The 23,883-nt window shown below is 44.3% G+C and overlaps 1 protein-coding gene across 1 annotated transcript in view; it reads right to left on the reverse strand.

The window, feature by feature from the left end:
- The window catches only part of CIT (citron rho-interacting serine/threonine kinase), a 164,183-nt gene that overhangs the window by 63,906 nt on the left and 76,394 nt on the right, over positions 1-23,883 (reverse strand). The window contains exons 10-21 of the mRNA XM_047088045.1: positions 23,650-23,755; positions 22,596-22,739; positions 21,240-21,359; positions 16,465-16,635; positions 16,115-16,165; positions 15,541-15,594; positions 12,814-12,954; positions 10,890-11,015; positions 7,432-7,527; positions 2,441-2,557; positions 1,341-1,450; positions 161-335 (exon numbers count right to left, since the gene is read on the reverse strand). Coding sequence (XP_046944001.1) covers positions 161-335; positions 1,341-1,450; positions 2,441-2,557; positions 7,432-7,527; positions 10,890-11,015; positions 12,814-12,954; positions 15,541-15,594; positions 16,115-16,165; positions 16,465-16,635; positions 21,240-21,359; positions 22,596-22,739; positions 23,650-23,755 — 1,411 coding nt within the window. The remainder of the gene's footprint in view (positions 1-160; positions 336-1,340; positions 1,451-2,440; positions 2,558-7,431; positions 7,528-10,889; positions 11,016-12,813; positions 12,955-15,540; positions 15,595-16,114; positions 16,166-16,464; positions 16,636-21,239; positions 21,360-22,595; positions 22,740-23,649; positions 23,756-23,883) is intronic.

Below are 23,883 nucleotides of genomic sequence, written 5' to 3' on the forward strand. Positions count from 1 at the left end.
CAAGGTTACAAAACTCACAAGTGCAAGTGGGACTCTAACCCAGATCGGGGACGCATGACACCTCTCGTGTATATACTGACTGACTGACGCTTGACACCTGGCTGGGTTTGGAGCCCCACCCCCCAGCGAATCCTCCTGGGGGAGGGCCCCTCGCTCTCACCTCCCTCAGCCTCGTCTCCAGCTCCAGCAGCCGGTTCTTGTCGCTGTGGTCTTGGTGGCTGATTTTCTCCAGCTGCTCCTCCAGCTTTCGGTTCTGGGCCTCCAGTTTCCCTGCCTGTGTCTCCAGGTAGAACTTCTGCTGCCTGAGTTCTGAAATCATCTCTTCCTGGGCCTTCCTGGTGGGGGTGGTGGGAGGAGCCAAGCAAAATCACAGTCTTGTTAGAGGTGAGCACGTTCCCTCAGAAGGGGCACACAGAAACAGCAGCACGTCTCTGTAAGTGGGCATGGATGGTCATTGCCAGGTTAGCTTGGTCTGGACTCAGCCTCGTGTGCATGAGCCCAGTTTGGGGGGCTGGGGCCCATTCGGTCCTCACTGTTCAGAGGCCCTTCATCTATTGGCTACAGGAAGGTCCCAGGGGATGCAAGGGACACTAACATTTCCCTCCTATGGTAGACTTTTTTTTTTTTTAGTCTGTCTAGGAGCAGAAAGGGGCCGCTTTAGAGTACAAGACTGCCCCAAAACTCATGAAGGCAGGCCCTGGGGAAGAAAGGGCGATGAGGAGAAGGAAGGTACTCCTTCCGCTTGTCCACAGGCCTTGCTCACCTCCCCACCAGACTGCTCACAAGTATCAGAAACTAGAATGACTTAAAGACCAAAAAGCGGCCTACTAAGCCGGTTTAGGTGAAAATGGGTATGTTTTATATCTCTCAAGAGACGTATCTAAGGGGGGAACAAAATCCCGGAGATGCTAATTCTTTGGGGGAGAAGATTAAAATCAAAGTTCTCCTAGAACACGGGGAATCCTTACAAACCTCATGCCCCCAGGCCTGACTTACCAGCGGGACGGATGGCCCAACCAGGCTAATCATGGGAGGCAAGTCTGGGGAACAAAGACCACAGCTTTCCAAAAGCCACCTATTAATAGCCCTCATTAGAGAGAGCAAAGCACTCTGTAATCTGATGGCAATTTGAAGTATTTAAGAAAACCCAGGTCCAAAGAAAGGGCATGGCAGAATGACATGTAAAAGAAGGCAAAGTTACACAAGTATAAGCAGGTCTGGGACAAACTACAGAAGTAATTAAATCTGCTCTGGCTTCATCAGACAGAAGAATGAAGTTTATGCCCCAGGAGAGAAGACCAATGTGTAATCATGCACGCAGGTAGAATGTGAATACTTACATGTTCCTCTGGGTAAAAAGACTGCTGTTTGCTGCAAGTTTATTGGCTTCTGAGAGTTCCACAATCCTCTGTTCCAGGGATCTGATCTTGGAATCCATAGCATTGATCATCTGAAACACAGGGCGGCCTTTGAAACCTCACACACAGACAGTTCTACCAGAATGAGATTAACTCAGGCCGTGGGGCCGGGTAAAAGGCTCCTCTGAAATGTAGGCGATCTGACCAGAGGTAACAAGGGAGGTGACTGGACTGTACCCTGAGGGTCACAGGTCTTACTGCCCCGACAATGGCACTCAGTTTTCTCCAACAGAGATGACACATCCCCACACTACCTAAGCCGCCTGCATTAAAACCACATAGAAGGACCAACTTAGGAACCCGTCATTCTGTGAAGAAGCAGGCCTCATTAAACCCTGTGTCATCTGCATGGGCCCTGGGCCTGCCAGAGCCTCTAACTTGAACCTGCAAACTCATGTTTCTCATCGCCCATGGGGCTGTCGTTTTCTAAGCGATCCCTCCATACCCGGCCACCGTTGCCTAGATGCTCTACATCAAAGTTTTGCCAACTTAATAAATCATAAGAATCAGGGAGGAGGAGGGGAAGGTGCTGGTTAAAAATACAACTTCCCAGGACCCTCCCTTAGAGACTCTGATGTGACAAGTCCCTGTGGGGTCTGAGGTCGCAGGTGGATTAACAAGCACCACAGGTGAACCTGAGGAGTGGAAGGTTTCTAAAACCCACGCCTACATGGGTTAGGAAGGAAAGGAGCAAATGCGCGTAGGAAGGAGGCACTTAAGGATGACCTAGGGCCACTGGGCGGTTTGTCAGGTGGCCTTGTGAAGGACAACGCTAATCATAGACCAGCGTGAGTCCTTCAAGAAGAGTATGAAAGGCAAAATTGGCCACCCTGAGCCACCACCCCTACTGCTTTTAGGAGAGGAAGGAGCTGCAGAGAACCTTCTGTGGGCAAGGAACTCCACAGGATTAAGCAGGAAGAATAATTCATCAGCTGGAACGGACTCCCCTTGCGTGTGTGTGATTCCAGGCATGTTTCAAAAACCCTCCTTTGAAAACTGGCTTTGTGATTCCTTATACCTACCGCCTTCTGCTCACTGAGAATTTTGCCCTTCTCGTGGGCCTCCTCTTCGTGTCTCTGCATCAGATTCTCCAGAGTCTCTTTATCGGCCAGGTCTTTCTTTATCTGGTTGTCCAACACCTATGAGAAACAAAAGAAATCAGTGTCCTGAGTAGCAAAGTTGAACAGGGTAGACTAACCGGGGGCACTCGGGAAAAGAAAGAGGAGGAATGAAGAGGCCAAGAAAGTTCTGGGGCAAAGAGGGAGACTGGGAGTTTGCTGATGAGCTGGGATGAGGGTAAGAAGTCAGATATGACCATCAAATGGCAAGTAATAGCAGACTTGAGCTAAGAACTTATTTTAAAATCAGCAGCCAGGGGTGCCTGGGTGGCTCAGTCAGCTGACAGCCCGACTTTGGCTCAGGCCATGATCTCACGCTTCGTGGGTTTGAGCCCCACATGGGACTCTGTGCTGACAGCTCAGAGCCTGGAACCTGCTTTGGATTCTGTGTCTCCCTCTCTCTCTGCCCCTCCCCTGCTTGTGCTCTGTCTCTCTCTCAAAAATAAATAAACATTACCAAAAAAATAAATAAAATCAGCAGCCAAAAAGACTCAAAAGAGGTATATCCTCAGTGGAAGGAGACCCCAAAATGAGAGAAAAAAGCTCTCTCCCCAGAGTTTACAATCTGCAGATATTACCTCAGGACAACTCTATCGTAGTCAATGCACCAGTTTTCAGAACACTGCCTGCTCTTAATCTGTACAGGTTTAATCTAGATATCTCCAAGGCTGTGTACGGAAGGACACAAAGCTGAAAGCCGAGGGCGTCCATGTGACCAAGGCTGATGTTCAGAAAGAGACGCAGACAGGAGGATTCTGCCCACCGATAAAGTAGGTGGAGAGTCAATAGTTTGAAAAGACAACATAAAAGAGAGAGGGGAAAAAAAAAAGCCTCTTTCCTCCGTTCTTTCCTCTGATCCAGCTGGGAGTTGGTGGGGGGGAAGGCACTGGAAAGAGAAACCTTTTCTCAGGGGAAGAGGAATCATGTGTTCTCGGGGCCGAGAACGCCACTGCAAGCACCTACTGTTCCCAAGAGGAAAAAATAAAACAGTAATGGTGTCACCATCTACCAGCTCGATCTAATGTTCCGCGAGGCACACACAGCCCGACCAGTTGCCAAAACAACAAGTGACAAAGAAAGAAAAAGGAAGACGACGTCACATAACTTGCCCGAGCCTTTGACCACTGCCCTGTATTTCTCAACACAGAGAATCCACTCTGCCTTTTCTGAATGACACCAACTGCTTCTGATATTGGGAAGAAGCTGAAAGAATTGGGGTCACAGAGGGGACTGAAATCGGCCTTTCCCACAATGTCTATTGTGAAGGGACCTTCGTAGCTCATGGGATGTCGTCCCTAAAAAGAGCCAGTCAGCAGGGAGGGGGTTCGCATGATACAGAAAGGAAAGAACAGATTTCAAAGAGGGCTTTAAACTAGAACCGACTGATGAAAAAAATAGAATGAGAGTTTGTGGAGAAGAACAAAAGGTGGAGGACAGGTCAAGGGAGGAGGGGAGCAGCTCAACAGGATAAGTGGCCCGTTCTCTAGGATGGCGGGGTGTGATTCTAAAATTACGAACAAGAAAAGGACAGAATCTAGGGTATGATCAGAATTATGACTAAAATGGCCTTAGAGAGGCTGGAAACAGGAAGCACAAAGCAGAGCAGGCTAAAAAGAAATGGTTTCATAAAGATTCCCAGTAGGGAAGAAAAAAGAAAACAAGTCTTTCCATAACATTCCCCAGGATCCATCAAACAAAGTTCTTCCCATCTAGAAGGCTGTGGAGACCACACAGTATCTGGACCAGGTATGCTCCTGGTTATCAGGTGCTAAAGCAACGAAGCACATTTGCAGGATGACTCTGCTCAGAATAAAACCTCAACTCTGCACCGTGATGGATACCAATGAGAGGTATAGAGGAACAGGCCTCGATCAAGAACTCACGCACCTCAGCTCTGATAGGGTTAAACTGGCAGAAGGAACAAGAGGAATGATGCATGGGGGGGAAGCAAGGAACCTGAAATAGGAGAACCACTGTAGACATTTATAGCAATTTAAGACAGAACATGGCTTTTGGACAGGAAGGTCAATATACTCACCCAAATTACAGAATTTTTTTTACGTGTATTTATTTGAGAGGGCGAGAACGTGTGCATGTGCAGGCCGGGGTGGGACAGAGAGAGTTGAGAGAAAGAGAGAGAGAGAGAATCTCAAGCAGACTCCACATTTAGCACAGAGCCCGATGTGGGGCTCGAACCCACAAACCGTGAGATCATGACCTGAGCCAATATCAAGAGTCATACACTTAACCGACTGAGCCACCCAGGCGGCCCCAGAATGAATCTTAAGAATGGTTATTTTCATCGTGCACAGGTGCTAGTGGACTACATTCTCACAATTTTCTGGAAGTTGGTTTATTCCAAAGGTAAAAGTTGGGAAGCCTGTAAGAACGCAAACCAAAAGGACTGGTATATAAAGTTTAAAATACACTGAGTAGGGGGTCATACTACAACACATTGAGGTTACTTCTGGGTTAATTTTCTGTATTAAAAAAAAATTTTTTTAATGTTTGTTTATTTTTGAGAGGGAGAGAGACAGAGCATGAGCAGAGGAGGGGCAGATAGAGGGGGAGACACAGAATCCGAAGCAGGCTCCAAGCTCCGACTGTCAGCACAGAGCCTGATGCAAGGCTCAAACTCACAGACCACGAGTTCATGACCTGAGCCGAAGTCGTATGCTTAACCAACTAAGCTACCCAGGCACCCCTCTGTATTTTTTTTTTTTAATTAAAAACAACCAAAAGTAACACCAGGGGTAAAAAAAACAAAAACAAAAACAAAAAAAAAGGGGGGGCAAGGGGATGACCAGGGTGGTGATGATGCTGATACTGCGTGGGCATGTACATGTTTGGTTCTCCAAAAAAGGAACAGAAAACACCAACCGAATCATTAACAGGATCATCAAAAAATTAAAAGCCTCCTTTAATTGTCTGATTTGGAAGCAGAAGAGGCAATATTTGAGATGTAATGACCAATGTCTGATTCTCAGGAACACAAAAACTGAGTTAAAGACTTTGTCCAAAAACATAATGAAAATGTGATGTGCTTTTAAAAGGAAACAGATAAGCTCGTGTTTTTTCTGATCAGTGAATTAATAATAATTGAATTGAAATAATAATTTCAATAATTGAAATAATAACTGAATTTAACAGCTCTTCTATGGAAAATGATTTAAAATACTAGATAAAATACAGAAAACATTTTCCCCAAAGTTGGCAAGAGAGTAAGAAACTAGATACTAGAATCCTAAGTGAAAGCAGAAACCTGGAGAGTTAAGAAGGACAAAAGCTGTTTTTAACTTGAGGCATTTGCTGAACCAAATAAACTTGAGCTTCATTTTTAACAGCTTCAAAGAGTAAGAAGATAGAGAAATCTGAGCCCAGAACCACTCCCAAAGGGGGCACCCATCTGCATTCAAAGTCTCAAAGAATTCTCATTAATAATTTTCGAAGGAAAATGAGCAGCTGACCAAGCACACAAGAAGACAGGCACCATGAGAAACAACGAAGAAAAACAGTGGAGCAGAAACAGACCTTCAAACAGAACAGATATTGGAATTATCAGATAAAGAACATAAAAAACTATGCTAATGTGTTTAAAGAAACAGAAGACAAGCTTTAAAATGAATGTAGGGAATAGAAAATTATTGTCTTAAATAATCTAGTAAACTTGCAAAAGAGCCAAATAAAATGTTTAGAAACCAAAAATACAGTAACTGAAATTTAAAACTCACTGGTAGGTTTAACAGCAGATTTGACAGGTAAGAATTAGTAAACTAGAAAATCAGCCAGAACTTACCCACAATGTGCACCAAAAGAGAAAGAAATGGAAAATATGAAAAAAGTTAGAGGTGATGCCTACTCAAATTCTCAAAAAGGAAGAAGGAAGGAGAAGAGACAATATGGGAGATATAGTGACCAATGATTTTCCAGAATTGATAAAAGATAGGGGCACCTGGGTGGCTCAGTCAGTTAAGCATCCAACTTCGGCTCGGGTCATGATCTCATGGTTCATGTGTTCAAGCCCTGGGTCCGGCTCTGTGCTGACAGCTCAACGCCTGGAGCCTGCTTCAGATTCTGTGTCTCCCTGTCTCTTTCTGTCCCTCCGCCACTTGCACTCTGCCTCTGTCTCTCTCTCAAAACTAAACATTAAAAAAATTTTGTTAAATTTAAAAGATACCAATATATTTAAAAGTCCTGTTTATCTCAAGCAAGATAAATAATAAATCTGCATTTAGATGCATCACACTAAAAACTTTAGAAAACAAAAGACAGAGCAAAATTTTAAAACCAGCCAAAGAAAAAAGATCAACACTTTCAAAGCAAGCAACAGTTAGACTGACAGCTGACTTCTCATTAGCAATAACAGAAGCCAAAAGTCGATGGAATGTTATTTTCAAAGGATGTTCTAAGAAATCACTGCCAACGCAGAATTCTGTCCCCAGTCAAAACACCTTTCAAGAATGAGGATGATACAAAGATTCTTTCAGACACACAGAACAGAGAACTTGTCACCAGCAGGTCTTCACTCAAGAAAGTCATCTGGGATATACTTTAAACAAAAGGAAAAGGATCAGGTCTGAGATGCAGGAAGGAAATTAAAAGCAAAGAATGGTGAGTATGTGGCTAAATCTAAATTATCATGGACCAAATGACAGTGGGGTGAAAACATGTTAAAGACAGAACTGAGACTAATAACAAAATTTTTTAAAAAATTGTTTTTGAACATTGCATATCAAGACCCCCACATGGGTAACACCCCGAAACCACCCACCATGGCCTGAGGACAGCATTCACCCCAAACAGTCCTCTAGTCTAGCAAGAAGTGACCCAAAGTGCCCAGGAAGCTATGTCGTGCCATAGGAAGAATGCTGGGGGAGATCAGAAAGTGTCTTTACTTTAATTTTTTCTTCGTAGTGCTGTTCTTTCTGTTTCAGGTGCACCTCTAGGTGCTGGGCTGAGACCTGGGCCTCACGGTGCTTCTCCTCCAGCTCCTGGACACAAAAGAACAGGCGGTCAGGTGTGCAAAGGGGAAGACATAGCTCATGTGTGTAGACATTCACAGGAAACATGACTCTGGCACCGGTACCACAAGCAACAGGCACGTGTTCCTTCGTTACTAGCCCTAAGGCTCTTGGGAAGGAAACCACCACCCATCCTTGGCCCTGGGTTTTCCAGGTCCAAGTAATCACACACATACACACATAGCTGGTGGGCTGGGATCAGAACTCTGTCAGTGTGACAGGTCAGACAAACAAAGGCAGCTCTTCACCTGTGCACAGAGAAATGACAGTCACAAGGCAACATTTGAGAGTTTAGTGCAGCACAAAGCCCCTGACCACTGTCTTGAGCCTCAGGCCATTTTCACTGTCCCTTAAATGAGAAAAGTATCTTTAATTTCTTTTAACTTCCAAATTGCGTTTTTATGAGAAAAATTATTTTATATTTTCCTGATTATCAACGTGACTGCTCAAGAGCCCTAGCTGTGAAGAAAACTAATGTTACAGTTCAAACACTTGGGAGTTGGAATGATTTTTTTTCTTTTTTTTAACTGGTGTGTGGAGAATGTGACTGTCTGGGGACATTCACATCATATCAGGTTTATAGGATACAGAGCTAATGGAAACAGTAGAACATAAAATACACTGATAATAATGACGTAAATATGTATGCATATATATTAAAGACGGGAAGAGAATTTGGAGGAATATAAATAGTTTGGATTCCATGTTCCCTTCATTCTAAGATTTCTGCTTTTAAACAAAATTGTAATTCATTTGAAAATTATACCAATTCACTTGCTAATGTATCATAAACTGATTCTTACAAAAGGTGGCATTCAATCCACTGAAACACTCTGTAAACTGCAGATATCTGCATCTACATTAATTCTTGTGAATCTGGACCCATTAGTTAATTACTAATATCAAAAGTTATCACTCCAAGTTTTCATCTCTTCACATTGTTTTGAAATTTTTCCTTGAAGTGGAAGTAATTATGAGCATTCTGAAGAATGAGGAAATTATACAGGATGTGCCCATAAAATGGGGAAAAAATACTTTCAGATTCACATGCACATAAAATGTTACTGATTAAGCTTTTGAAATTCTAAAGTCTACAGCACTGACTTTGCTTCGGGGGCCAGTAAAGTGTTCAATTTTAAGAGCAGGTGCACAAGATCTATTGCAATGCAACAGATGTGATCTTGAGAAGTTGAATGTAAACAGGATTTTAATTAATAAAAACATACTTTAAGGGCTTTATGTGCACTAAAGGATCTCCTGCAATGACTTCTTCCATTTAAGCAAAAGATTTTGCTGTCATGAGAACCCCAATTACCTGTTGTGAAAAGTCTTATCAGAATAGCAAATATTTTAAAGCAATTGACATTTGGGATCTGTTTCCAAGCACCATCATTATATAACAGTATTAAGGACCTCCTTTGCCCATGTCCTGGATATTTCACAGCCTGTCAGCACATGGTTCTTGAGCAACAGGCACTTTCCGATAAATGAAGGCACAACCACAAAGGTGCTTGGGCAGGTGGCAAGATACCCTTGAACAAAGAAATCTGTTTTGCTCTTTCTTTATGTTAGGAATCACTTGATAATCATCTTTTCTTAGTTTCAGTCCTCCTAAGACAGCACAGGAACGGAAAGCAGAATCTAAAAATAGGTCAAATGCTCAGATACCTGAACCTGAGAACTTTTAACACCCAGTTTCTGATCTATGTATGGATGGGAGTTTACAACACAGAATCCAAAAGTCCAGAGAAGTCTATGCTCCTACATTTTAATTGCAAGTGAATCTTTGGAAAAGTAGATATCCTAAATCTGATTTCTTGGTGGTTTGGCATTTTTTGTTGTTGTTGTCATTTTTTTAAAATGTTAACTTTGCTTATATGTATAAGATCAGACTCTTTGGTCCTGCTATGCAAACACTGTTGTTCACTGCTACATTTCCAGCTCCTAGAACAGTGCTTGGCACATAGTAGAAGCTCATTAAATATTTGTTGAATGAATGAATGAACACATCGCCATTAAACAGAGAAACACTTTGCAACCACAAGAGACTTAACCACTTTGTTTGCACCAAGCAAGGGATAGAGTGGTGGGATCTTGGTGGGATCTAATTTTACTCACGATAAAATTCACACACTTGACAATCGCCAAGAGAAACTCTGATGAGGGAACAAGAGAACAGAAAGGGCAGACTAACGGTCACATTTGCCTCTGTGTGCAGACGTATATACGAAGACTGTGTGTCAAAGCAAAACAATTTAACCAATCTCTCTTTCACCTGTTTGCTCAAGAGCATCCGTATCTTCATGCATATATGCAAACATAGACAGGCAAAGTTTTGAAGGGCTTGGGGGGTAGTTTTGGTATTAAGGGCAGGCCTGTAAGTTGGCCATTCTTGAGTTCATTTGGCTGCAGGTGACTCAATTCCCAGAAGTGATGCAGAGATGACAGAGAGAGGTGCAGGGCCCTGCTCACCGCCTCGCCTCCTTATGGCAGAAAGGAACAGTCACCCACCCCAGAGGGTCCCCTAGGGGCAGGGGGAAGGGACCATGAACAGACTCCATGTCATCACTAAGACTCCCAAACGGGGCACACATTCCTGGCTTGGGGACTGAGATCCAAGGACAGTCCTTTCAAAAAGTTCACCTGCCTGGGACAAAACTTCAACACATCTGCAAGTACTCCCAGAGCCAGGCTTCCTTGATGAAGTTAATCTGGTCACCAGAGCCGAAAACAGAATCATGATGATTTACAAACCTAAAAAAAGACCTGCTACATCTAAGGAAATTAAGGAGGGGGGCGGGGAACAATCCTAATAACGGAATGTGGCAGAGAGAGTGAGTGGGTGAACACGGATCTATGACAAATACTACTCTGAGAAAAACAACCCTGCGTGACTAATTTCTTTCTTCTCCAAAAGCAAAAATCTGGGCTTTGGTCTTAAAGGTCTAAATCCCTGCTGTTTTTTTTTTTTTAAGTTGGCCTCGCAAAGTTAACAGCCATACAAAACTCTGCTGATGGTGGTACGTAAATGCTCCCGTAAAAACGTTTAACGGAAATGACAGAGGATGCGCGTTCGTGTTTTTAAAATGTCAGGCAGTAGCAAACAGAGCAGAAAAGTAATAATTACGGATCTGTTACCGGTGCTGAAACGTCCGACATTTCGTTATTCGTGCTATCCTAGGAATGTGGCAGACACTGAAACCACTTCTCTCCATTCGCCTACTCGGAGATACCTCCCCTGTTGACGGCAGGCCGTTCTTCTTTTCACCCCCTTCCCTCTGCAACCTCTAACCTGTTGGTCTTTTAACTTTTCAGCTTTTGTTCCTGCTCACCAGAATTTTATCAGCCATCTGCTGGATCTGTTGGGATTTTGTCTGGATGTCATCCTTCAGTCTGTTTTCTCTACGCTCCATGGTCTCTAGCCTCTTTACCTTGTTCTCCAGAGAATGGCGGCGTTCCTGTAGATCATGAATCAATCAGAGAGTTTTAATGGAGTAACCGCTATGGGCATAGCGCCTGCACCGAGGGAGAGCGGCCTCGAGAAGCATACGCGCAAGGCAGGAAGAGAAGTCTCGGGCATCCGAAGCAACAGTGAGAAAAAATAAGATTTCTAGAATCCAAGTACTCGGTTGTGTGGGTTACAAGAGTGCATTCATTCATTCAAATATTTACCAAGCACCTACTATCTGCAAAGTATCACACTAGGCATCACGGAAAATACGGAGGCGAAGCCGACATAATTCCTGCCCTTGGAAAAGATAAGACAAACACAAAGAAACATAATATAGGTTAAGACGGGGAAGGGCCATACAGAAAATAGGTACAGAGTGCTGTGGGAGGCTGCAGGCAGGAGAGAGGCCTTTTCACCGAAAGCTGAAGGGAGAAGTCACAGAGATGTGAGCTTTGGAGGGCGGAGGGTGGGAGGTGAGGGTGGAAGGCCCTTCGGATGAAGGCAGATGCATTAGCAGAAATACGGAGGGGTAGGCAGCCAGTTTAGGCTGAGGCGAAGCCTCCCATGGCTCAGCATAAGATGCTTTAGGGGACAGAGTAGCAGAAAAGCTGAAAGGGGGCACTTGTGAGTCAAATGGTTCAGAGTCTCATGTACCAAGCTGAGGGGTGCACGCAGGGCATAGAGAAGCTCTAAAAGCTTTGGGATGGGGCAGGGGGTGCTGATGAGCCTTGTGTTGAGGCCCATGAGTCTTATATCATATGAGCCAGCTGGGGGGAAGGGAAGACGGGGAGCGGAGGGCCAAGAAATTACTTAGTGTTGCTCATCTAAGGGAAAGAAGGCCTGGACCACGAGGAGGCCCACAGAAATGGCAAGCAGGGGTGAAGGGGAGGTGCGGGGGGAGACAGCGTGGCTGGATTTATAGGACTGAGTGGCTCACTGAATGGCAGGGGGGCAAGGAGAAGTCAACGATGTCAAAGTTTCAAGCCAGGGGGTGACCAGATAAATGACAGTGGCCCTGGCTGGCATGAGGAGATTAAGAAGGGAGCCCCACTCGTGGGGGAAGATACTGAGTTCATTCTAGAGTTGATGCACCAGCCGGCACCGAGGCAGGGAAAGCAGAGGGCCCAGCAACGGGGTGGGGGGATGGTTAAATCAACTCTGATCTGTTCTGTGGAACCATCACCGAGGAGGCGGCGGCGGCGGGGAGGCGGAGTGAAGGGCAAGTGTTACTTTTTATTCTATATTCTTCAGTACTGTTCAAATTTTTTACAACAAGATGATACTCATGTGTTCCCTGTACAATTATTTCAAAGATTTCAACAACAACAACAACAACAAAGAATTCGAGGGAGAGAAGAGGCCCAAAATCTAGGCCTGGGGGCCATCGACACACGGGTAACAGGTGAAGCCTTGAAAAATAATGTTATTAACACCATGGGGAAGAGGCAAGGAAAAACAAGGGTGCAGAGGGAAGAAAACTCAGGATGGAATTACACTTCATCTACTGAACATAAATCCTCGCAGCATAGTGAGGTCCGAGGAAAACAGAAAGGCAAAGCTTTTAGCAGAACATCTTTCTACCTGAAGCTGCTGTGACCCATCTCTTTTTCCCTTTTGAGGAAAACATTGCCACTCCTCTCAAGCTTCAAAGGATTTGCAGAAGGGAAAGTGGTTTGGTCAGACATAAGCAAGAGGTGGTTCTGCAGTGTCTTTCCCTCCGCACGGCCCAAAGCTGGTCAGCAGCTCACAGGCGGCCACACCGGGACCCAGGCTCAGTCCACTGTGGGCTGAGGTCCCCTGCTCACCTCGGCCTCCACCAGCTTCTTTTTTATGCCTTCAGAGGAGTCCTCACGGTTCTGCAGCTTCTCCAGCTCACGCTCGGCTCGCTCCTTTGCCTGGCGGATATTCTGCAGCAGCTCAGTGGCCTCTGTGCTGGCTTTTACAGCCTGCCCGGAGAGGAGGGACAGGAGACAGATGGCCAGACTTACTCACATGAAAAGATGGTGACAATCTCCTCAACAAGAAAAGTCAGGTAATGCGAAGTATATATGTATCATATCCATTTTCAAAACCTGTAAACATTCACTTGATTCTGTATTTTTGTCTATGCCCAAGCGCACATCACTGAATTTGGAATGCATCTTACAGTTAAAATGGACAGCAATTTTTCCTTCTTGGGGTGCGCAGATAAAGGTGTATCTGATGATCAGTAGTACCTTAGCTTCAGTGCAACGTAGTAAATGTAAACAAAAAGGGTCTAGTGGACTTATCTGCCCAGGTGTTAATGCCTCACAGCATTAATTTTCACCTTACTTAATTATCTCCTTTGCTAATTCGGGATTTTTTTTACTACTTTTATAAGAAAACAAAATAAAAACTATACTTTAAACTTTTTTTTCAAATAAATACCTGTCAAAGGATATAACAGCCATAGATGCACTGGTAATTCATAAATCTGTGCTTGAAAGAAAAAAACAGCTAAACCTTTGGAAGTTAATTTTCATTTGGGTCTTGACTATACTGTAGCTCTTATAGCATCAGAGCAAAGATCTGAGCATAAGAAACCAATAGTCTCACACTTACCTGCTTTGAAATATGATTTCTAAAAAGCAAAAACTGCAAAGAAAACTTGAACACTAGCACCATCCAATATGGGAGTCACTAGCTAGACATGGCCCCTGAGCACTTACAATGTGGTTGGTGTGACTGGAAAATTGATTTTCAGTTTTACTTATGTTTTAATTCATTTAAAAGCTGAAACAGTGTAAATATTTTAGTATTGACACATGCAGCAATGATATTTTGGATATATCAGATTAAATAAACTGTATCATCCAAGTAACTTCATCTGTTTCTTTTTGCCTTTTTAATGTGGCTACTAGAAAATTTAAAACTACACCAGGAGCTGACATGTGTGGTTGGCATCACACTTGTAGTGTAGAACACAGTTCTAGACGGAAACATGAATCCTCATACAAACTTCTAGCTGAAAGAGGATGGGAGAGGCTTTCATTACTGAGCTCAAGGATAGGTAAGAAGGGGCAGATTAAGGGAGAAAGAAAATGTGGTCTATCCACACAGTGGAGTATCACACAGCCTTTATTTATTTTTAAGTTTATTTATTTGTTTTTGAGAGAGAGACAGAGTGCAAGCTGGTAAGGGGCAGAGAGAGAGGGAGACACAGAATCTGAAGCAGGCTCCAGGCTCCGAGCTGTCGGCACAGAGCCCAACCCATTAACTGTGAGATCATGACCAGAGCCGAAGTCGGATGCCCAACCAGCTGAGCCACCCAGGCACCACACATAGCCTTTCAAAAGAAGGAAATCCTGGGGCGCCTGGGTGGCTCAGTCGGAGAAGCGTCCCACTCTTGATTTCGGCTCAGGTCATGATCTCACGCTTCCTGAGATCAAGCCCCGTGTCAGGCTCTGCGTTGGCAGTGCGGAAGCTGCTTGAGATTCTCTCTCTCTCTCTCTCTCTCTCTCTCTCTCTCTCTCTCTCTCTCTCTGCCTGTACCCTACTCTCTCTCTCAAAATGAATAAACATTAAAAAAAAAAAAAAAAAGAAGGAAATCCTGTCACACTACAATGTGGATGGACCTCAAGGACATCACGTTAAGCAAAATAAGCCAGTTAACAAAAGAACAAATATTGTATGATACTACTCATATGAAGTATCTGAGGTAGTCCACATCACAGAAACAGAGGGAGAACGGTGGTTTACCAAAGGCTAGGGAGAGGAAGGAAGGAGAATTAGCAGGTAAAGAGTCAGTTTGGCAAGATGGAAAAAGTTCTAGGGATTCACTGCACAACAATGTGAATGTCCACGACACTACCAAACTCTATACTTAAAATGACAGCACTTCAGAGACAGTAAATTTAGTGTTACGTGCTTTTTAACCACAACTTAAAAGAAAAAAAGTAAGAAGAGGCTCTATTAAACCAGGCCAGGAAACACATTCGCATTCCTGATGCGACAGGCATGTCTCAGAATCACATTCATTCCGGTCTTTTCATTGGCATTTCCAGTGTTTGGCTGAGAGGAGGGTCATTAGCCACCAATGCACAGGATGGTGTAAACCAAACGCACTCCCTCCCCCACCCCGAGCTGACTCCCCAGTTCCCCCCAGCCCTCCAGTGGGCAGGAATGCTGCCCACAGTTTCTCACTGAAAGCAGTTTGGGTCATGAACAACACCTACCTCTCTTACAAATGTGCAGAACAGGGAGCCTGGCCCCCTGAAGGGAAAGAAGCTGGCCTCTTGGCCTCTTGGGTTCTGTCGTAGTATAATTAGAACTTTTACTTGAGTGTCTCGCACAGCTTGGTTTTTAAAAATAAACACTGCTGACATGTCTCAAAAGGAAAAAAACTATATTCAGAGCTCTGATATTTTCAGGTAATAGCTCACTCCCCCTTCATTTTCCTCGGTGCTGGCTGACTAATTCGGTTTCTCTCATCTTTCAGGCTCCGGGACAAGGCAACGAAAAGTATTTGGAAATGAGGGGTAAGTTCCCCCAAAAAATCACCTCAGGCTTACCTTTTCCAGCTTGTCTTGGAGCTCCTGAATTTTGAGCTGTTGTTCAGCATTGATCTATAATTAAAATCCCGGGAAATAAAGCAAAAGGTAAATTGGCATTAACGTCTTGCTACATTTAGCGCAGTTCTATTTTCTGAAGGTTTCTCTGGGGTCTTTTTGTTCTGTTTTCCAGTGCCTACTAATGGAGAGGAAGACCAGTGGCCTATCAGAGAAGGCTTTGAATGTCCCAATGCAAACCTCCATGCTGACAATCTCCCTAGAACCAGCAACATACGTACGGCAAGAGAATCGAAGTTGCCGGTGACTTAAGACTATAGAAATTTTCACGTGTGTTTTCCTAAGAGTCTCGGTTTGTATGTTACTCTGATCGGGCATGATAAAAAATGAGGTGTCTTGTACCCCTCCTGGAACCACACCTAAGTTAAACATGCTTCCCCACAGATTGGCCATCAAAATAAACCTAGAAGAGAGTTCTCAGTCCATTGCAAAAGCATTCTTAAGCAATGACTGGCCATGGAGAATAGCATTTAAAAGATTATCTACCAAAAATAGCAACACCAATAATGGAAAATACCTTCTCTAGTTTGGAATATTCTCCCACTTCAGGCTTCCCTTGATCCTTAGCCTGTAATTTAAGAGATAAAACATATTGGGAAATCTCAAGAGCCTTAAAGTCATATAAAGACAACACCGCCTGCTGTACTTTCTACCAAGAAATAGAAATTATTTGGCCATTTTCTGTGGCCAAATAATGATAATGATGATGATGATGATAAATAAGTTATCTTCTATAAATAAGGACCAGGAGCTTTGCAGAGTATTCCATTAATCCCCACACTGATTAAGCTAGTATTCCCTTTATTCTTGCAAAGACCATCCAGGAGTCGACCCCTCAAAACAGCCTTCTGGCAGGTGGCTGGCTACCTTCATCAGTTTATGCTGACATTCTGTGGCTTTCCGCTTGAACTCTTCAGCAGCGAGCCGAGACTCTCTCAACTCCGATTCATAGAGATCACTCCGTCTCCTCGCTGAAACGAGGTCCTCTTCCAGCTGATTCATCATTAACCTCATTTCTTCCACTTGAGCCTGGTACTCCTAAAGAGCAGGCAAGGGAAGAAGGACGAACTTTAGAACTCCTAAAAGAAAAGACAGGCAGTGAAGACAGAAGACCATGGACCACGGAGGGAAGATGCACATTGAAGGCTGACTGGCAGAGAAGAGACCTGGGGAAAAGGTGGACAGCGACAGGCAGAAGGGAGAGGTGTGGGGAGGGTGAGGAAGAAGCAAAGAACATTAAATCCTTCAACTATTTCAACGTAGATCATGTATCATTAGTAACACCATTTGGAACACATGTGCCTGTACCTAATAAGATCCTCTGAGCAAATAATACTGCACAAGTAGCACAGAACCTTAAGGCATCTGCAACACAGGAGAGCTGAAAGGGATGTTCTTTAAACCACCAGGATAAACTGCTTACATGTAGCTTTCCTCCAAGGGTAATCATTTATATAGATTTGTCCTTTAGAAGTCATGTGCTCCTAACACAATTAGATATGGTACTAGTTTTAAAATTAACCTTTCAGACTGCACAAGGGGGTAATTGGAAATCTCCATGGAAAGACTCTTGGAAGGTGAAACTCATCATGTCAGTTTCTCACCATTAATTTCTCTGGGCCCAAAACTGAATGATGAACTTAACGTTGCTCTTGAAATGCAAGTCACCCAGAAATCTGGAAGAGTCAGAAAGCACTGGCTCTGGTCAAAATAACTTGTGAGGACAACTCCGGAGAAAGAATTATCTTTTTCCCTTGAGCAAACCTCTAAAATGATCCAAACAGCCTGACCTTTTCCAAAATGAATTTCTAAAATCAAAACAGAACATTTGAATTGGTTTTTCAAAAATTGGATTTACCAGAGAAATGGGCAGTGGTTTTGAAAACTTTGGGGCGAAGTATGAAAATATTCTCTGTTAGCAAAACCAAAGCTTATGCATATTAGGATTTGAATGAGAATGGAGCCAGTCAAAGGTGCCTTGAGGCAGGGGTAGGGATACAAAATGAAAAGAACAAGGAATTGAATCAAGACTATCTTTGATACTCACAATATACATCTCTAAGATCTGTTCTCCCAAGAAATAATTGAAGCGGTATCACTTGAACAAGGACATGTTAACCAGTAAAAACAATAATTGGTTTTTTCAGTAGCAGGGTAGAAAGCAAACCTTTCATCCCATTGTACCAAGCAATACCCCCAGATGCACATTAAAGTTGAGGTGATATTCTTATGAAAATTGGATAGTTTCCATGCAAGCACACCTCTCTGTATAACTGGGAAGGGAAAAAAAATGAGTCCAGAGTGGAGCATGGTCTCATTTCACTCCCTCCCACCCATAAGCATACTATCGTTGAAGGTCAAGCCCAGAAGTCACGGGGCACCAGGTTTTCTGGGTGATGCATACTAAGTGGGTGACATGGGTTATATAACCAAAGGTCTTCATAAGCTGCTCACAATTATCTGAACTGACAGAGTGGAACATGAACCGAATTATGTGAAATGATATATCCTTTATTTACATCTGTTACTTTCTAGACCCCTTGGTCAGAAATGCGCTATGACTTTCGAAAGGCTCTGGGCACCGTGCCTTCCTGCATCCCTTCCTCCATTAAAAAAAAAATGTATTAAAAACTATATTTTAGAGGCATCTGAGTGGCTCAGTCGGTTAAGCGTCTGACTTTGGCTCAGGTTGTGATCTCACGGTTCGTGAATTCGAGCCCCACATCTGGCTCGCTGTTATCAGTCTCTCAGTGTGGAGCCCACTTCAAATCCTCTGTCCCCCTCTGCCTGCCCCTCCAACGTGCACCACTCTCTCAAAAATAAACCTTTTTTAAAAAAAAATCTGTATTTTACAACAGCATTCATATAAAGACAAAAACATTAATATTATCTATGAAAAAGTTCCTTTGACCTAAAAGCTCAACTTTTATCTTCTGATTAAAAAAAAAAAAAAAAAAGGTAAACATTTTATGGGTCCCTAAAACTACTGTGGCCCTGCTCACAGGCACAAACACCAAGCTGTAGTGGAAGCAAAGTTCTGAGAGAAAATCTTGGGCATCTTTTATCCTCAAGCTCCTTTTTCTGTCTGGAAATTGTCAGTGAGAAGGGAATGTAATTTTCGTGTTTTGTCAAGAGCAAGGACAGAGAGTTGTTCCGTCCCCTCAAAACGTTTCTCTTTCCTGAGCTGTCAGCACCCAGGGGGAGGAAGGCAAGAATCAGACAACATCTCTATCAGCATTCTGAGCTCTTGGGGCACGCAGCTTATTCCACCTCATCTGTTGAGCTGCTGTTATTATGCCGCCCATATCAAGGAAATCCTATAAATCCAACAGCTAACCAAATCCCCGCTTCAGGAAACAGTCTGAGAGAGAAGAATCAGATCTGTTTCCAAGGAGAGAGAACAGTTGTATCTCAGCATGGGATGGATTGTAGGCCACGTTGAGTGGGGTCAAGATGGGGAACCATGGACAACGTTCAAGGTCCACACAAAGTAAGTCTTCTGAATGGAGCCTCAGATATCATAGGAAGACAGTATCAGACATAGTCCTATTCAGTCAGAAATCCCAAAACACCAGTGCCTTCTGTGTGACCCAGACTTCCACTTCCCTTCCTGAGGAAGGGCAAAGGGCATCAGTCATCTCTAGTAGTGGTGCCTGAATCCAACTGTCATGTGAGGCTCTTAGGTGTTTTTATTTTACACCAAATGCAAACACTCTACAGGGGGTAGCTAGGCAGAAGCAAAATGTTTAGAAAATAAAATAATAAATAGCTGTATGGAAATTAGCTTTTGAGAGAAACAGTGGGGAATAAATGCCAAATCTGGGAGGAATGGACATGCTGCAAACCAACTACTATGGGTCTACGGAAGAGCAGGAAATGCTTGCTCCTGGACTGCAGACATCGAGGTCTCCCAAAACTCACTTTAATAGATCCATCTTCCGACGAGAAATAAAATCCAAAACTGAGAAGTTTTCTGCCCCCCCCCCGCCCCGCCCCGTGGAACTTTTAGCAATCATTAAATCTAAACCTCCACATGTATGCCAACTGTGGTATGAATCATCAAAGACAGTTCTTTGAACTCAACCACCAGCATGTACCTTTTCAAAATGTCCTGATAATTCAGTTTCTATGGAATTCACGGACACCAGCTGCTCCCTCTGCTGGCCAAATGCAGCTTTCATTTCCCCAGGATGTCACCAAAAAGCAAATCTCCAAAACACATTGAACTAATGGGAGAAAAAGAATCCTATCTCTTGAAACTTTTAGGATGAAAAACTATGTTGATAAAAGGGGCAATGAGTCAACTGTCAGAGCAGATTTTTCAAACTCTCTGTAACCTTCAAAATCTCTAAGATTAGTATTGGTGTTCAGAACAGATTGCAACATTTCCTTTGCAGGTTATTTATAACATCTTTATCAAGCAGGAGGATATTAACTAACCACTTTAAAATATTAAGGTGATAAAGAGATCAGGCCAACAAAGTCCCCAAAACAATCATTCCATCTTTAAAGAAGAGTTAATGGACCGAATGATTTGCAGGAGTCTCTTGTATTAGCACCACCCATATGGCTAAGTTTGTGCCACCCAGAGACAAAAATGTTCATTGCCATCGCTGCTTCCATTAGGTTTCCTGAAATGAATGAGAGTTGCCTGGCAGCTGATAATTCAGCTCTCCAATTGCTCACTGCCATCTCTTCATTAAAGTTTCTATTTACAGTTTCTTCAAAGGACAGAAAAATCCATGCTAAAAAGGAAACAATGAGGCGAAGTAAAAATGAACCATCTAAAAAGAAAACCCTTTTAGAAAGGAAAAGAGAGAGAGAGAGTAAGCTTTTTAAACATCTTGATTCTCTTTTCTGAACACTCAGGGGATGGCTTTCTGCACTCAGATTCCCCGCGTTAATTCTGACTCGGCTTTCGCTGCTCAAACTCTTCTTCTATATCTTTATAGACGCTACGACTTGTCCTGTCTTTTCCCAAAAACTTAAAGTGCATCTGAGAAGCTATGTAAAAGTATTTCATTTTTTTGGTGGTCTAAAGCAGAGATTGGCAAACTGTTTCTCTAAAAAGCTAGACAGTCAGCCATCTCTGCTTTGTAGGCCATATGGTCTTTGTCCCAACTACCCACCCCTGCCATTGTAGTGTGATAAGCAGCCATGGACACCACATAAATGAATGGGCACAGCTGTGTTCCAATAAAACTTTGTTTATGGATGCTGAACCAAGCATCCACATATTTTCCGTATAATTTTCACATGTCTTGAAATATTCTTCTTTTCTTTTCTTTTCCCCCCCCAACCAGTTAAAAATGCAAAAATCAATCTGAGCGTGTGGCCATGGAAAACAGGTGGTGAGCCAGATTCGCCCCATAGGCCGCAGTTTGGCTACCTTTGTTCTAAACCTACACCTTTAAGTGAAATGAGTGGCCAGGATGGGGTGCAGACCTCAAAAGGAGCTAGAACACGCGCTCCACCATTTACATAAACCATGGAGAATCTAGTTTTCAAATGACCTACATAGCTCTCTCTCCTCCTCCCAACCCCCGCTTCCCTCTCTCCACCCTCCCCCCACCCGCCCAAACACGCCGCTCTTGGAATCAGAGGTCCGAGGTGCAGCCCTGCTCCCCAGCATCAGGTCATACCTGCTCTTTGATTTCCTGGAGCTTCCGGCTCTGCTCTCTGATGTCATGGAGAAGCTGAAGCGCTTTGTCATCCTCCTGGGACACCTCCATCCGTGCTTGCTCCAAACTTCGCTTTAAGCTCTAAGGAAAGCAAAAATTTTAATAGGGATGCCCTGTGGTGCCTGCTCTGTTTGAAAAGATTCATTAAGGGAGCTGCAAGCTGCTTCGCGGACACCAAGACGGTTTCGGGTGACGGAGCAAAGTTGACAACTTCCAGTTGGTTGCTGGCTCCGGTTTTCATCCTGTAAAAACCCTTTGGTTCAAGAATCATCATCTCAACCTTGTGACCTCGTGGGTCCAGCCTGAAACTTCATCACAACCTGCCTCCTACCGCCATCTACCTGTCCTACCAGATACTTACTTGTACGTTCAGGACTAAAAATCAATGAGGTCCCTTAGCCTTTTGTTAAACCACCATGGGGACAGCTACAGAGTCTTTTCTGGAATATCAGTTATTAGAGGGCTCTCCGGTATAGGTCCCTCTTTCAAAGCAGCAATGACTTCCTTCTTCCCTAGTTGTCATTTAAGACTCCGAGAAGTCTATTTCCACCTCCTGGCTTACGTCTCCTGGACACCTTTCATCCATAAGGTTCCCTCAATGCTTCAGTGGCACTGAAATACATATCTGAAATACAACTTCACCCACCACTGAAAGGCAGCCAAATCTGGAATGGAAACATAGCAGTTATTCTTAATCAGCCACGTTCTATAGATTTCCTTCTCCCTTGTGAAAAAAACTTGAAAAATGTGGGATTCAACTTCTTAAGACTGTTTAATTGGCCACATTAAAAAAAAACACCTGAATGAAAAATTTAACGAGACAATGGAGAAGACAGTCTACTCTTGTGAAGGAAAGGAGAAAAAAAAAAAAAGTCACATGGTAAATAATGACAGAGGGTCTGGGTTTTTACAGGCTGAGTCTTCTTGTTGCTACACTGGTTCTAGGCGATGGAAAACTGATCTTGGGCGGATTTGTTTATTTAAGAGTTGGGTTCCTGAGGCTGATCGTGTTGGACAGGATATAGACCAGAGAGGTCGGGACGGGAGGTGTTAGGACCCTCTGCAGCTCACTGCGGTGACAACTATGACAGTATCCAGGCTCCACAGCCTACCTGGACTCCTGGAGCCCAGTCTCGCTGTTCTGGGACCTCCCGCCTGGCTCACTGCCAATCACACACCTTGCCTTTGAATACTCCCTCTCTCTCTACTGTCTGCCATTGGCTGTGATGTGCCTCATGAAGCCGTCATGAAACAGGATGAGACACACACGACAGGAAGTGCCACCTCCGAGGGAAGGGGACTTTGGGGAAGGCTCACACTGCATTCTGTGATGTAGGTAGCAAGGTCCTGCTCCAGGAGGGATCTCTGAGTCTCAGAGGCCTTCAGCTCCACCTCCTTCTGACTAAGCACAGCCTCCACCTCTGACACTCTCCGATGTAACCGGGTCATTTCCTGCTCCATCTGAAACAGACACATCGACAGGTTAAAAGGGCCCGTGGAGGTTCGTCAGGAGCAATCAAATCTCAAGCAGCCGCCGAAACCACCTGGTGGTCTGGGCTGGCGTTAATTCGCCAAAGGTTGGGAAGGAGATACCATTGCTTCTTCGCCCGGGAGTGCACAGTTCTTCGTAAGGACAGTCACCAATGCTAAGTCACTCCTCTCATCCAAGACTCGGTTCACACTTGGTCACTTCTCTAGCCCAGTGAGCAAGGAAGCCACAATCATCATTTTTCACCTGTATGCTTTTTGGGTTTAGTTTGGCTTTCTGCACACGTCACTTTAATTTTATCCCAAATCCATCTTGATCCCCCCCATCTCCTTGCAAAGATCTAGAGGACAAATCCAGGACAGGGCAAGGAGATATGTATTCGTCTGCACTCTTAGGAGTCCCAGGCAAGTAGTGGGTTTTATGAGCTTCCAGAGAGCTGCCCCTAGGCAGGAACAGTGAGCGTTAAGAGACGTTGAGCATAGTCAACACAGTGGCCGCAGTTACATAAGCAGGAGTTTTAAAGGACTAAGAAGAGAGACTTCGCATCACTCAAAGCGGATGGGATGCATCTCGGCCACAGGTGAGGACCCACGCCACCTGCCGGAAGAAGCAGACATCTGGCTGGGTCATGCTGAGGAACGGGCCGTTTTAAATCCAGGGCCTCCTCTGGTTAAGATTTAAAGGATTTACGGCAACGTCAAGGCCTGAATTCATCTCCCTCTGAGCTGCTGGAGGCGAGACTTCAGCGAGGGAGGGAGCGCCTCGCCCGCTGGGTATGGATCAGGTGGCTCAGCGCCAGCAGCGGCCCCGGGCGGATCCCTTGGCATAGATTGACGGGAGGATCCTGGAGCAAGGAGGGAGGCCGGCTGCGGAAATAAATACCTTGTGGCACTTGTCCTGGGAGTCTTGCAGCTCTTTGCTTTTGATGAGAAGTTTCTTTTCCATGGAGCTAGTCTTGGCAGGGGAGTCCAGACTTGACACAACAGACCTAGATACGAAAACCAGCGTTAAGGTGGCCAGCAGACGGTTCTGAAAAAGCCGCTTTCAGAAACTGCGGCAGAGAGGACAGACCTGCCGGAGTTCTGTGGCCGTCAACAGAGCTGGCCTGAGAAGCTT

Source organism: Lynx rufus, unplaced genomic scaffold, assembly GCF_022079265.1.
Source record: "Lynx rufus isolate CCGP_SWC_20201006 ecotype Redwood Valley unplaced genomic scaffold, mLynRuf1.p SCAF_24, whole genome shotgun sequence".
Classification (NCBI taxonomy): Eukaryota; Metazoa; Chordata; class Mammalia; order Carnivora; family Felidae; genus Lynx; species Lynx rufus.